This window comes from Phaenicophaeus curvirostris, chromosome 3 (assembly GCF_032191515.1).
Source record: "Phaenicophaeus curvirostris isolate KB17595 chromosome 3, BPBGC_Pcur_1.0, whole genome shotgun sequence".
In the NCBI taxonomy this organism is placed as follows: domain Eukaryota; kingdom Metazoa; phylum Chordata; class Aves; order Cuculiformes; family Cuculidae; genus Phaenicophaeus; species Phaenicophaeus curvirostris.
The window spans coordinates 94800820-94815996 of NC_091394.1; the positions used below are offsets into that span (position 1 = coordinate 94800820).

A 15177-nucleotide genomic window follows, 5' to 3' on the forward strand; every position below is an offset into this window, starting at 1 on the left:
TATAATATATGGCTGAAGCTAGAAATATATTGAAGATTAGATCTACAGAATAATAGAATGTTTTGGGTTGGAATGGACCTTAAAAGATCATTCAGTACCAATGCCCCTGCCATGGGCAGGGACACCTTCCACTAGATCAGGCTGCTCAAAGCCTCATCCAGCCTGGCAGGAACACCTCTGGAGATGAGGCATCCATGTCTTCTCTGGGTAACCTGTGCCAGGGCCTCACCATCCACAGAGGAAAAAATTTCTTCCTAATATCTCATCTTAATCTACCCTCTTCTGGCTTAAATTCATGGATTCATAACGTACACCAGATTTAAAATGCCTGGTAGTCTACATGTAATCTCTATTCTCCTGCTGTGTTTCCCATTTATTAGGCACTGAAGGACATCTCACAGCTGCTGGAGCCACTCAGTATTCCATTCAAAACAGAGGAAAAAGTTGGCTTCAAAAACTTGTTTTTTGTACTGGACCTCCCTAGTTCAGTGGCATCTGAAGTATTCAGCATACAACAACAGCACAAACTCAAAATTTATCTGTAGGCACCACTGAATTAATAGTAGGCTACACCTACATTATGCTATGACTGCATTACCTCAAACAAGCCTTAACTATGAATAACATTCTAAAAGCCAAAGAAAGCACTATAAGCTTGTCCTAAAAAGCAAAATTTTACCTACACATGAATTTTCTACTTTCTGCAAGTTACATCAGACCTTGCGATGCTTCCTTCTTCCGGGTATTTACTGCCATCTATGACATTGTTGAATAGTTTGCCTTTTTATACAAATACAACAACTAGACTTTGAATATCAGGTTAATTCCTTTTGAAATCTAACTCAATATTGTGGGAAGCAATTCTGTTCTAACTGGCCTGCAAGATGGATCCAGAGTTTCAGCTCACCTTTATAGTAAGTACTGTCTTCCATGTATCGGGATAAACCAAAGTCACCCAATTTCACACAGTCAGTGGCAGATACCAGCACGTTTCTAGCAGCAATATCCCTGCCAAAGAGAGGAGACATTATTGTTGGTCACTTAAAAACTCAAAGTGGTGAAATATCATTTGAAAACAACTATTAAAATCCAAAAGTATCAAATGGCTTTGAGAGTATCGAGTTATGCATCTAGTCATGGTTTGGCTGTGCATGTACACAAAAAGGCAACTACATATCTGTCTACTGATTTTGAGAAGCTTGCAGAGATGCTGCAGTATGTTTGATCCTTATGAGTAACAGCTATCTGACAGCATAACCATCAGTGTAAACATAAGACGAAAAAGTTTTATTCTTTATCTATTTAAATAGACCGCTCCTCGAATACTGTGTTCAGTTCTGGGCCCCTCACCATAAGAAGGATGTTGAGGCTCTGGAACGAGTCCAGAGAAGGGCAACAAAGCTGGTGAAGGGGCTGGAGAACAGGCCTTATGAGGAGCGGCTGAGGAGGTGGTTGATTCACCTTCCCTGGAGGTGTTTAAGGCACGGGTGGATGAGGTGCTGAGGGATATGGTTTAGTGTTTGATAGGAAGGGTTGGACTCGATGATCCGGTGGGTCTCTTCCAACCTGGTTATTCTGTGATTCTGTGATTCTGTGAAATATCACAGGCTAAAAATTTTTGGCAATTAGAATTGAAGAAAAGAAGAAAAGCTGCCTCCTACTCTGCAAAGGCAAGGAATCATTTTAAGATCTCAGTCCTGTAAGAGGCCTCTTAATAAAGAGCTAAGTTTTTAGTGATACTGCAGGGACTATGGAAAGACTTGGGACACTTCTCTCATAGAATCATAGAATAGTTTGCGTTGGAAGGGACCTTAAAGATCGTCTAGTTCCAACCCCCCTACCATGGGCAGGGACACGTCCCACTGGACCAGGCTGCTCAAGGCCCCATGCAACCCGGCCAAGGATGGTACAGCCACAATCCCCCTGGGCAACCTGTTCCAGTGCCTCACCATCCTTTTTGTGAAGGAATTCCTCCTTATGCCTAATTTAAATCTGCCCCTTTCCAGTTTCTACCCATTGTCCCATGTCCCATCACTACAAGCCTTTGTAAACAGTCCCTCCCTCGCCTCCCACCCAGGTCACTATAAGGTCTCCTTGGAGCCTTCTCTTCTCCAGGCTAGACAATCCCAACTCTCTCAGCCTGTCCTCATATGAGAGGTGCTCCAGCCCTCTGACCATCATTGTAGCCCTCCTCTGAACCTGTTCCAACAGCTCCTTATCCTTCTTATGCTGAGGATTCCAGAACTGGACACAATACTCCAGATGAGGTTTCAAAAGAGAGGAACAGAGGGGCAGAATCATCTCCCTCTCCCTGCTGGCTGTGCTTCTTTTTGATGCAGCCCAGGATACGGTTGGCCTTCTGGGCTGTGAGCTGCTGGCTCATATTGAGCTTCTCATCAACCAGCACCCCCAAGTCCTTCTCCGCAGGGCAGCTTTCAATCACATCATCCCTCATCCTCATGCAGTATGAAACTGCACCTTCCCAGGTGAGATAACCCACTGTATGTGTCTGATGACTTTGGAATTCAGCGGGCTTGACTAAGCACCGACTGAGTCAGCTTTGAGCAGTGAAGTAAAGCAAACTGAGCAGTGCTGTTTTCTCCCATTTCATTACAGCATGAATAAGTTGTATTTCAAAATCATATTGCTAGAGTTCAAATAAACAGCTACCTGACCAAAATTCAAGTATCTGTTAACAATTCTACGGGGCTGCTACTCACAATGTTTTATAAAATATCAATGTGTACATACCTAATACTCACATACACATGAGTTTGTCTGTACAATACATATAACACATACATAGAATTCAAATGTAAGTATTTAAACACAAATAAAGCACTCCAGTTCAAAACGAAATAGCATGTGTTAATTGGGGTGCTGCCAACTTTTAATTGCATACAATAAGAGGCTAGAGCCAGTCTCTTCTCCTTAGAAATCTCACATTAAAACTCAAGGGAATAAAAGTCAAAACACACGTAGTAGGAAATTTAGGTTCACTTTCTGGTTAAGCAAGTGCTTGTATTTCATAAATATTCTGTTTTCCCTGTTTTTTACTTAGGAGATCAGCCGTCCTTTGCTTTGCTTTTCTGTATTTTGAAGTTTACAGCTTTAAAATATAGTGTAACCACAAAGGGACAAGTCGGTTGAAATCCATTCCGATGAAAATCCAGCACCCTCTCGGAGCCAGTCTAGGAGGGGGCCAGCAGGTGTCACTCTTGAAAAGGATGTAAGCTTGGTGGCAGCCTCTGGAGAAACAGGCTAATATGGAGACTGACACAGACCATGGAAGCAGATCTTAAGAGTTTTAAAGTATTTCTGCTACACATTCATCACAAGTCAAGGAAAAGAAACAAGAAGAGGAAGGTTTCAAAGAACACAATTATGTGTAATAAGTGTCTGTTTTCACTTGAGCCAAGTGTATATAACAGCCAGAATACTGCCAGTCAAAAATCTGTCCTCTAAGACATCTTGTATTCCCTACAATTTCAAGCAGTTACAGTTAAAATATACAGGTACCGATATCTGTGTATAAAGTCTTACCTATGTACAAATCTTTTGCTCTCTAAGTAGGCGAGTGCTGTGCTAAGCTGGTAAGCGTAGAGGATCAGAGAGGCCAGATCCAAGCTGTATTTTCTTACTTGCAAGAACGATCTCAACTTTTTGTGCAAAGAAAGAAAAAAAGGAAAGAGGTTAGGAGAAAAAAATTACAAATTTGAACAAGGCATATTAAAATCAAAGTTTACAGAACCAATGGCCATGCTTTGCCTTAAGACTAGACGAGAAAAGAAAATCACTTGCCATGAACCCGATCCAGCGGAAGGCATCCCTGCCTATGGCAGAGGATTGGAAATGGATAAGCTTTAAGGTTCCTTCCAACCCAAACCATTCCATGATTCTATGATTTTAATAAGAAATCTGACTCTGGGTTAAATTCAAGCAGTCCTTTCTACATGAAAGCTGTTAACCAAACAAATAAAAAGATTTTGTGCCTTGCATTCAAGTTCCTTTTGAACACTAAGAGCACACACTGCTGCTGTTCCAGAGTAAAGCACTCCAGGACTTATGCATTCTTCCCTTGAGAATGGTGCATATTTTTGGGTTAATAATATCAGAACAAAACAGTACACGGCCAATCCAACTTCAATTAGATCAACATTGCTTTAGAAGCATGAACTTTAACCTGTATTTGCTAAAACAACTCCATTTAGCTCAGAGCAGCCAACATCCATGCAGAACTTTTATAAGGTATATTCCCAGTATAAGGCAGTTTGGACCTAGGGGGAGGTGGTACCAGAGCTCCTTACAAACTAAAACAAGGCTTTGAAAAGTGATTTGGGTACTGGAAGGGAAATTTGACAATTTTTGACAGAAAATGACTTCACTACAAGTTTTTCTGCCTTTTTTGTCCCCTTGGACAACATTCTGCAGGTTGAGAATTCCAATGACTATCTTACAACGCAGTATGAATTATCACTGCAGCTCATGTTTTCAGAAACATGTAGCTCAATGAAAACAAATGTATTATAAAGACCAAGGTCTAGTTTTGTTTGAACCATTCATCCACAAGGCACAATCATGAGGAAAGTCACCTTATCTAGGGTCTCTGCTATAGAGACTGTGCAGAAAAAAAAAAACAACTGAGAAATTCAGCATTCCAAAGGAAAATGCAGTATTGCTCAGGAAGAATAAAAGATGAACTAGTTCTAGAAGGTAAGTTTGCAAATGCTGTTTAAGTGATATTGCATTATCATCATCCTGACACAAGCCATGCCCTCAACTCTGGAACAGCAATTGAATTCTCTGCAAACTATGACTAAATCACTTTGGTATGAGCTGATGCAGTTCCCTCAGTGGAGGAGTGAGGTCAAGATCTGCCACTCCTGTTTCTGAGTCCATAATTCTGCAAACAAGTAACATATCAAGCTTGACGAGAATGCCTTTGTGGTAGTTCCAAGAAGTGGTTTTTCCAGTGTTTTCCAAAAGTATCTGTGAGCTTACAGAGAGAAGACAAAACTTACATGAGGATTTTTCATACCTCTCCAAGCGTACAGAGTTCCATGATTATCCAAACCGGGTTTTCTGTAATAACTCCAATGAGCTTCACAATGTGAGGATGATCAAATTGACGCATTGTTACTAAAAGGAAAAAAAAAAAGTTAAAAAAAAGTTAATGAGTTACATAAACCCCCTTTTTTAAATAGAAATAAAAAGATTGGTTAAGAAGCATTTAGTCTTTGACCAGAAAAGGCAACTGCAGTTCTGCAGGTCTCAAAACAACTGTCTGCAGGCAATAACATAGAATCATAGAATCACATCTGGCAATTTAACATGCTGTGGGCAGTATGAAACACCGCTTGCTTTAGTAAACTGCAGTGGAAGGTGCAAGTCAAGTCAGATTCTCTGGCTCTTCTACCCTGGTTGAGCATAATGCAAGTTATAACAGTGACCTATATTGACAGTGCATGACCAGCTCGCCTGCGCCTTTCTAATGGAAGAGGAGGAAGGAGCAAACAGTATCTATGCTTCAATGTCTGGAAATAATGTGTGTCAGTTTATGACACAGAGAAAAATCTCATTTAGTCATTTACATTCACATCTCTTTTTATTTACTATGGACTTAATTAATATTTCAATCTCAGCAGTTCATTCACAATATTTTTTTTGCAATAACACATACAAATTATAAGATGGTTTGGGTTGGAAGGGACCCTAAAGATCATCCAGTACCAACCCCCCTGCCATGGGCAGGATCAAGTTGCTCATATCCAACCTGAACTGCTTGAACTTGAACTTGAACTGCTTGAAGGGATGGGGAGATCCACGACTTCTCTTGGCAACCTGTTCCAGTGCCTCACCACACTCACAGCAAAAAATTTCTTCCTAATATCTCATCTAAATCTCCCCTCTTTCAATTTACAGTTGTCTTCGTCCTGTCGTTACATATGCTTGTAAAAAATCCCTCTCCAAGTTTCTTGTACGTCCCTTTTAAGTACTGGAAGGCTGTTAGAAGGTCTCCCTGGAGCCAGCTCTACTCTAGCCTGAGCAAATCCTACTCTCTCAGCCTGTCCTCAGAGGTGCTCCAGCCCTCGGATCATCTTTGTGGCTTCCTCTGTGCTCACTCCAACAGATCCATGTCCTTCCTCTGATAAAGACTTGACAAATATCCTTAATTTAATCTTAAACTAGTATCTCCCGTATATTTACAGCTTGTAGTTGTCAACAGAAATACATGGTAATTACCGAACTGGAACATCTGCCTCAGTTTGCCTAAAATTACACAAGAATAAAACCTACTATCTTTCGGCTTTTTATTAGTCACAAGCTAAAACCAGCAAGTGTTTCGGATTCCTATCCTGATCAGCTCTGAATTCTACTTTTCCACATCGGCACACAGCAACCATAGAACTAACACATGCTGCAACACCACAAACTCCAAGAAAAATCCTTGGGCAATTCGGTTTATAAAACATATTGCTATAATAGTTCAGTAATGTATTTTCCTGTGAAGAAACAAATTCTTTACATTATTAATATGTTATGAATAAAACAGAAAAAACAACAGTAAAACAAATGTCCCTATCAATGCCATACCTTAACAGATTAATAAAAAAGAATAAATAATGAGATGTCAAAGAGGCAATAACAACAGCTAAAATACTACACAGAATTGAAGCTAGATTCCTAACTTAATAAATTCCCCTCTTCCCTTCATAAGTAAATGGAATTTCAGAGAGGGAAGCTCTTTCTGACACCTCGAGAAAGTCTGCATTGCTAAACTAGCCTGTCTGAATCCAATGTTAGTACCAAAATCTTGATAAATAAAGTGTATATTATAAACATATTGGGGTTCTCTTGTGCCAAACTCAATGCTACTTACAATGTTTTATAACATGGAAATGCTGCTTCATTGATGTAAAAATTAAGGAGTATGGTTTTAATTATCAAAGGAATGGAAAGGCAATCAACACAAACAGTTTTATACCATGTGGTTTTACCAGTTTTAAATATAAAATCTAGCATTGTCGGAAATTCCTTCCCAGAAATTAATTCAATGTTAACCAACAAACTCACAAATTCAGAAGGGTAGTATTTATCTCTTTTTGCCATCCAGCTTCTAGAAGTAAGATGAAAGAATCTCTTCTAGAAAGGAACCATTTACCCAAAAAGCCCGAGGAAGATCAATAAACATCTCCCCCGAGCAGGGAGTTTGCCTTTTAGCATATACAAATGCATTAATAGGAATACAATGCTATGCAAAAGCAGACAGGAATGAAGAAAGGTGGTGCTGTAATCACATTTTCTTTCATCTACTTTTTACGTTAAGATGCTCCTCCTCGCAAGAACCAATACTAAAATATTGCAGTATTGAAAACTCCACCATAAGCAAACACCTAAAACCCTAAAATATTTCAATATCCTACTATTAAATTATATATTAGGAAATAATTTCTTAATTCAGGGAAATGACCAGCTCTGCCTCTCCAGATGTAGGATATGGGCCTTTTGAGGAGTGCTCTTACAAACCAGGAGGCAGCATCTTCTGAGAGAGTTTGCAATCTGAACACAAGAGAAAGGTAACAGATGGGAATGAGAATAAAGAAGAAGAAAAAAAAGAAATGGCAAAATTATTAAATCAAAATTGAAAAGCGCTATTTATCTGTCTACCACGTTGGCACTTCCTAATCTGTCAAGCTCAAAGCATAATAAGGAGCATTCAATGAGCAATTATTTTCTACATTGTTAAGAGACAGCAGCCTACCTTTGACTGCTAAGTTATTACTATAAGCAATGGTACTTACTTTTCCAACAGCTAGAAATGTAATGGAAAAAATTATAGTAATTTAAGAAAAATCTGACATCCCAAAATAAGAAGCGATTAGCTATAGGCACAGATTTTCTGAACAATTAGGAAAAAATCCTCTAACAAAGGAAAAGTAAATAAAAGTACACAGCAATACCTGACCATAATCATATAGTTCATTGATATAACACAATACCTTTAGGAGATTTACAGATACACAATAGCAGAGGCTAATAGCCAAAAATTAAGGCTCAAGACTCATATCTTAGTTTGCTTATAAACCCAAACAGTAGAGAAAACAGTAATTACAACGTTCTTATAGAAGTTTTCTGTTGGTATTCATCTCAACAAAAATCCTTCTCCTACCCACGAAATGTACCCTTTGGGGAATGCAATGTTTGTGAGCAATTAGTTGGAAAATTGACTAGTTCTAGCATAATTTTTAATTCTGAACTTTTAAAACAGTTCTCTTTTAGACATAATATTTATAGCAACTTTGTTAACAAAGACAACAACCTGACCTCATTAAGGAATACACCAAGACAAGTGCTATGTTTTTTTTAATTCTTTAAGGAGAGATTAGAAAATAGAGGATCAGATCTCTAATATTCCAAAATTGGTTCCCACGGGAGTCACTGTTCAATTCAGAAAAGAAAAGAACCCACATATAATCTTTTTTATGGGTAATGCAGGGATGTAAAGCAGTCTTCCTGGCACATATCATAGCAGAGGCAAAGGTCATGAGAGATATAATAAAAGATCCATTACTCTCAGAAGTTCCCGGCACAGATGGCTGTAGTCTTTGCAAGGACCAGTTACAGAAACTACTCCAAAGTAAGTATTGTAATACTCACAGGCTTCTTGTAAGAATTTTTCTCTAACGCTGTCTGAGGTGCAGTTTTTACATGTTTTGATTGCAACAGCCATGGCTGGATTTTCCTGAAAGACATTATAGAGAAATAACTGAACAGCCCAAATACAGTTCACCAAAAGTGAAGTCCTTTCAAATTCTACAAAAACTGCTTTAGAGAAAATGACTATTAACTAATAGTTAAGAAGTTATATTTTGAAAGTTTCAATGTTAAAACATCATTATCATCAGGAGACCTAGTATACAACATTTACATCCAATGCACCCAGGAAATATACCATCTGCTTTAAACTATGTTAAATTGTACAAAAATTATGACAAAAGGCAGTAAGTTTAACTGAACAGTACCATAAACTTGTTGCATTACTGAGGATCCTAAACTCTTGACAATAAAAAGCAGAGGAAAAAAATAGTTCTATGCCTAAAACCCACACTTGGCTCATGCAAGCAAGCAACCCTCAAAGCTAAATAAAGGATTTTTTGTATCTCTTGCAGAGCAAAGACTGCCTGTAATTGTGAACTCAAACTACAAAAGGAAGTAAACCAAAGATTTTTACCTATTAGCTTCACAATCAGTTATATTAAGGGCTTATAACTGAGTTTAGCAGAACACACGTATTCAAAACCAGAAACAGATTTTACCATCTGATCGTTTATCCTCTGAATTCCAAAAAATTAGAAGAACTGGGGCAGCCCAGAGGAGGCTTGGCTCAGGCAGTACCTTTCATCTTCTCTTGCTTCAACGTGTTTCACAAATACCCTTTCCATAAGTTACAGACAGCACAGAGAAGATGCAAGCATTGCTCCGGAAGGGAAGCTTTAGGTGTTTGAGCATCACTCTTACTCAAAACACTATGACTCACTTAGAAAATGGTATTTTTAGAACAGTGTATCCCGCAGGAACGTGTGGTGCTCAGCTGATCTCACTTGTATGAAGTCTTAACGGGTTGATGGAAAGCACCTGAAGTGTTTTAAAACTAAGCTTCTACATTAGCTATGGTCCTGCTCAAGCACCAGTACGCCTTCTGTCCAGCTGGGAATCTGGGAGCTGTGCATTGTTTAATGACAAGACTACAAATGGACCTTTCCCTGAAAGGTTATAGGGTTGACAATTAAGAAGTAATTTTTTAACTCTGAGGGTGGTAAGGCACTGGAAGAGGTAGCCCAGGGAAGTTGTGGATATCCCATCTCTAGAGGTGTTTAAGGCCACCTTGGTTGCTTGTTTGAGCAAAGTGATCCAGTAGAAGGTGTCTGACCATGTCACCAGGGGCTGGAACTGGATGATCTTTAAGGCCCCTTCCAACCCAAACCATTCTATGAATCAATGATGTAGGTCCTCATCTAGTTTTTAAGGCCAGTGATAGATGACGATTCCGAGTTATTTTCTATGTCTGCTCATGTCTGTAGTATTTTAGTTTTAATTTTACAGACAAACATCATCAGATTTAGAATAATATTTATATATTTTTGGCTTAAATGTCTATTTTCTAAGTTACTTACAACATGTCTCTTCAAGGTGACTTTGCAGGAAAACGCTAATTAAAAGCTTCTCTCATATGTAAATGTGCCCATACACTGACTGAAAAACTGGTGGTAAATTATGGTGCTTTTATTCCCACCCAAAATCAGGACTCAATAACCAGCACTGGATGAGACCTCTGGAGGCCAGACAGACCAATCCCTCTCCTCATGTCACAGAGAGAGCTTCTGAAACATCTCACAACCAACATAGGCATCAAAAGAGAAAGACTATCAATGTCTGCAGCCAGCAAAGACTTCAGATGTCCTGCACAAGGAGTATAGGAAAAGGTTTGGCTGATCTTTTGGTTGTGGATAAGGAGACAAAACAGGGAGGATGTATCAACAGCTTGTGTAACAAAATGTTCGGATTAATCTCACAGTAAATCAGCCTTTAAAGACCATCTTATCTGAATTGTTTGTATCTGAGCAATAGGACTTTCCATTCAGGGCTACCTACAGTGAGCAGCATTTGAGAAGAGGTGGATGCTGCATTAGAACAAGAACTTAAGAAGTACAATGCACAGGGCTACATAAGATTTTTTAGATTCAAGTTTGAACGAGCAGAACAAGAGGCCAGAAATCTCTCCTATATTTTTGCATGGGAGCTGAATACATACAAGGATGGAAACACTATCACTTTACTGTAACTAATCTTTTATCTATTCTACGATTTAAGTTACACTCTGTGACTAGTACATTAAAATCTAACAGTAATACCTTTCTGTTTACCCTTCACATATTCAAGCGTCTTAAATGTCGTAAAATTTTATTGATAAAAGCAATCAGCAGGTTGCTATTTAAAAAAGCACAAACTAGACACAAGGGGAGTGAGTAAAATCTGTTTTACAATTCAGGACAAAGAGTGGGGAGAAACTGCATTTCCAAAACAACAGTCCTTAAGAAAAGGGTCTTTAATTGATTTTACAGAGCACTGGATTAATCCACTGTCTCAAGTTCAGAGAAACACAACTCTTCAAGTACTCAATGCAAAGTATCTCAGAGTTGCTTCTCTAAATGAAGCCATAAGAACAGACTTCAAACCTGTCTGAAATGTAAAATACTTATCCTTATTTATTTACTTAAATACTGCATTACAGATTGATTAATTCAACCCACCGAGCCCAGGATGCCAACCAGCCGTTTCTGGAAAATACTGTCTCTGAAGTTAGAACTAGATTGTTGTCCACATGAATTATTATTTCATCTAATGAATATCAGTTGCTTAACTTCTTCAAATAAGAAATAAATCTTCATTTTACACTTGCACAATAATTTATTAGCTTGAAATTGGCTGAAATTGAATAATTTTCCAGTTTTTTCTTGCTTCCCCTTCTCCCCAGATTTATTTTTCCATCCATTTTAATTGCAATCTTCCCCTTTGTGGCTGCAGTCTAGAAAAACATGTAAGCACCAGCCTCAATTGCACGCGTGCTGCCAACCTCACTGGTTTCATTGAGGCGACTCTTATGCACCGGGGTTTTGCTGGATCAGCACCCGAGTTTATTATATTTTTTCTTTCAGGAAAAAGTAGTAACTTCATTAACATACAAACTTCTTTGTAAGATACAGCTGATAACCTTCCAGCATAACAGACTGAAATTCCTTCTCTATTTCAGCACAGCTGGATTAGCTTATTTTGACACAGTTGGCAGCTTCTAACACTGAACCTGAGCCCAAGCCGGGGTGAACGGCCATAAACACTGTTTTAAGCCATAGAAAAGGTTTTAAAGCGCTGAGTGCTCCAAAGGGGAGTATGGCCAAAGGGATAAGTGCTTACCACGCTTAGGCACACTCGAGGAAGAAAGTATATGGTTGGGGTTAAAAGTAATGACTTCTAATTCCAACTCAACCACTAGATTTGGTATGGTCCTGAAAAATTTACTTGGCTCTTTTAATTCCTTTCCTGATGTATACAAAATAGGGATCTAGGAATAGAGAAACTACTCTAGAGCTTGTTTTCTACTTATCTAAAACACAGGAATAGTTTGTACATGCTGATTATTCTGCAAAATGAATCACAAAGTCAATTTTCATTTGTTACAGAAGACTCAGCATCCATCTATCTATCTATCTATCTATCTATCTATCTATCTATCTATCTATCTATCTATCTACCTACCTACCTATCTATCTATTTATTTATTTAAACTAGAAAGGTTTTACTGTTTTTTTTAATTTTTATTTGACAAGTGAGGCTTACCGGACTTATGTAAACTCCTTGATGTACATCACCGAACTGTCCTTCACCAATGCAGCGCCCCAGTTCAATTCTCTCCCTTTGAATTTCATAATCTCTGGCTATAAGAATATAATGCACTTAAAATATTAAATTCCTGATGAAGGGCAAAGAAATAATCCACAAGATACAAAACTCAAAGTTAAGTCACTCAAATGTCTCACATGTGAAACACTAAGATTAACACTTGTTGCACACCAACCTATACAAATGCCGTATCCACACAGTGGAAACCTCTTAAACAAACGTTTGAATCAAAACAATGAAAATGGAATAGTGAAATTTAATCTACTAACTTATCCACTATGCATTATTTATTTCAATGCAACTGAATCTTTCTTAATTATAGCTAGTAAAAGACAAAGAACACAAACAGCCTAGGGAATACCAATGATACTAAACACAGTCTTAGCCCACATCCCCTTATATGTTTAAGAGAACTCCACCATGTGGTACTTTAGATCTTGAAACCATCAAACCGAGCCCAGAGAATTTTTAAAGAGGTAACTGCAAGAAAAAAAATACGGAAACTAGACCACAGTAAATAAAGATAAAATCAAAGCAAAAATTTGAGTGCAAGGCTATGCCTCTATCTTAGTGTAATTGAAGTAAAATTGGTATGTTCTGTGAAGTTATGCAATTTTGTTAACTTCGTGGCTTAACAGACTGTGAATATTACTGTTAAAAACGGCTCAGTACTTCAGCAAAACATTTAATCAATTGCAATTGAATTACTTCATTTGCAATTTAATTTCTAGCAGACATGGAAAAATATTTCAGGAATAGCAGAAAAGCACATACAGTATATGTTTTCACCTCTACTTGTCTTATTCAGAGAAAAAAAACCCAACCAGCTTAGGACTTCATGACTGATGATTTTGACCTTATTAACACTACAAAAATGTCATCTAGAGCTGGATAACAATGTGATAAAAAAAGAAATGGAAAGGGCATTTCAGTACTGCATTTTCCTCTTTAAAATCCCAAAGCTAACTGGTTTAACTACAAATAAATAATGTTTATTAAATGAAAATGAATAGTAAACTTAAAAATTCCACATCATTCCAAACTGCAAGCATACAGGGATGGGTAAGGGGTCTCCTGTTACCTTCATCTATTCCATAGCTTTCTGCAGTGCAATTAAGAGAAAAATCAAATGCTTACTTAGATAGAGCTTAATAAAATCAAGACAAGGACACACATTTTTTAACGTTTTAAAAAATGAAGAAGTATAGTGATGCAATTTTAAGTTTACATTAGCAGAAGTCACAGGTCTGTTCTTGTGATATTTACTGGCTCAGTCCTTCAAGAGCTGAACGCTTGAGTCCACTTCAATCCAGCAAAGCACTGAATGAATTTCACTTCAACAGCCCGTCTCATCTCACAGGCTTTGAACTGAAGGCACACTTAAGCATTCAGCAACATCAGGGCTGGGCCCACAAGAAATTCTTTCCATGAGAATTTAAATGAAAAGATTAGCGAGGAAAAAAAAGTCACACAAATAAAACAAAAATTTATTTAACAAAAATAAAGGATATAATTTATCACAGTACTTTTAGATCCTGCAATTATTTTAGTAGAATCATGTAGTGACTTACTGCAAGACATTCAAAACACATTGTTCATTTCTGGAAAACATATATTCTTGCTTTTCAAATAGTAATGATTAAATATATGTGTTTCTCAAAACATATATTCTTGCTTTTCAAATATTTTCCACCGTAGTGGAAACTATGCTGTAAACACGGAAGCAATCGTGAAGCATTCCTAGCACATGGCAAACTCTAGAAATCCTTACATATGTTCATGGTTCTTCAGGAACATGGTACCACTTTATGACCATCCTCCCCTCAAATAACTCGAGTTCTTTGCAGGTCTGTGTAGCAACTGATTGTCTACTTCTAGAGAAATTGTTGGTTGGCAAAAGACAAGTGGAATTTCGCAGACACTACTCTTAAGGTCAGAATATAAGGCTTTCACATTACAGTAGTTCACCTTAAGATATTATAATTCAAATATGCCATAAACCAAAATCGTGGTGGATAATGCATCCTTTTTTTGACCTCAAAGATGAAGACTCAGAAGAACTTTGCATTTTTGCTTTTACTCCTGAAGTCTTTCATCTTTAACAAAATTGCATGTGGTATAGATGACTTTCCTCTATCAAGGAATTCAAGAGGATCAAGTCTGTCACAGAGCAAGAGTGAGATACAGTTAGGTAGCAACACAGAGCAGCTTTCTAAATTGTTTGCTCTTATCACAGAAATCTTAAACATTCTTTCATTAAGCATTGTGTTCAGCATCACAATCAAAAATTCTACATTTTGAGACATAAAAGGAATTTCACTATGAAGTCACTGACAGCAGAACAGAATTTTGTCTTATTTGTTTCAAAATCTGAACTTGAAAACCACTAAATCTGCGTTTCCAAAACATCATAAAGAATATTTTCTTTGCACGCGTTTTACGTAAAGCTGAAATACAAGATTCAATCCCTAATAAATCAAAGAAGCTTTTGGATAGCCAAACTACCATACTTACTTGATGGCATGGTATAAGTATCTTCTTCATCTATAATCTCTGCATAGTCATCTGTCTCTGTAACGGGAGGAATTGAAGAGTTTCGGGGAAAGCAGATGAAAACAATGCTCCAGAACAGTAACTCCAATTTATCAAGGCTGGTATGTCACAACCCCCAACTTCAACATTGCTGGGACGCATTTACAATAGCATGAATAAAACTTG

The 15177-nt window shown here is 37.8% G+C and overlaps 1 protein-coding gene across 9 annotated transcripts in view; it reads right to left on the reverse strand.

Moving 5' to 3' along the window:
* Positions 1-15177, reverse strand: part of PTK2 (protein tyrosine kinase 2) — a 226858-nt gene that overhangs the window by 37722 nt on the left and 173959 nt on the right. For 6 of the 9 annotated variants that reach the window (XM_069854722.1, XM_069854721.1, XM_069854723.1 and 3 more), the window contains 7 exons: positions 14974-15030; positions 13541-13561; positions 12397-12494; positions 8659-8743; positions 5039-5139; positions 3544-3659; positions 908-1008 (listed from right to left, as the gene is read on the reverse strand). In XM_069854722.1, coding sequence (XP_069710823.1) covers positions 908-1008; positions 3544-3659; positions 5039-5139; positions 8659-8743; positions 12397-12494; positions 13541-13561; positions 14974-15030 — 579 coding nt within the window. The remainder of the gene's footprint in view (positions 1-907; positions 1009-3543; positions 3660-5038; positions 5140-8658; positions 8744-12396; positions 12495-13540; positions 13562-14973; positions 15031-15177) is intronic. The other 3 variants (XM_069854715.1, XM_069854719.1, XM_069854720.1) reach the window with 1 other exon arrangement.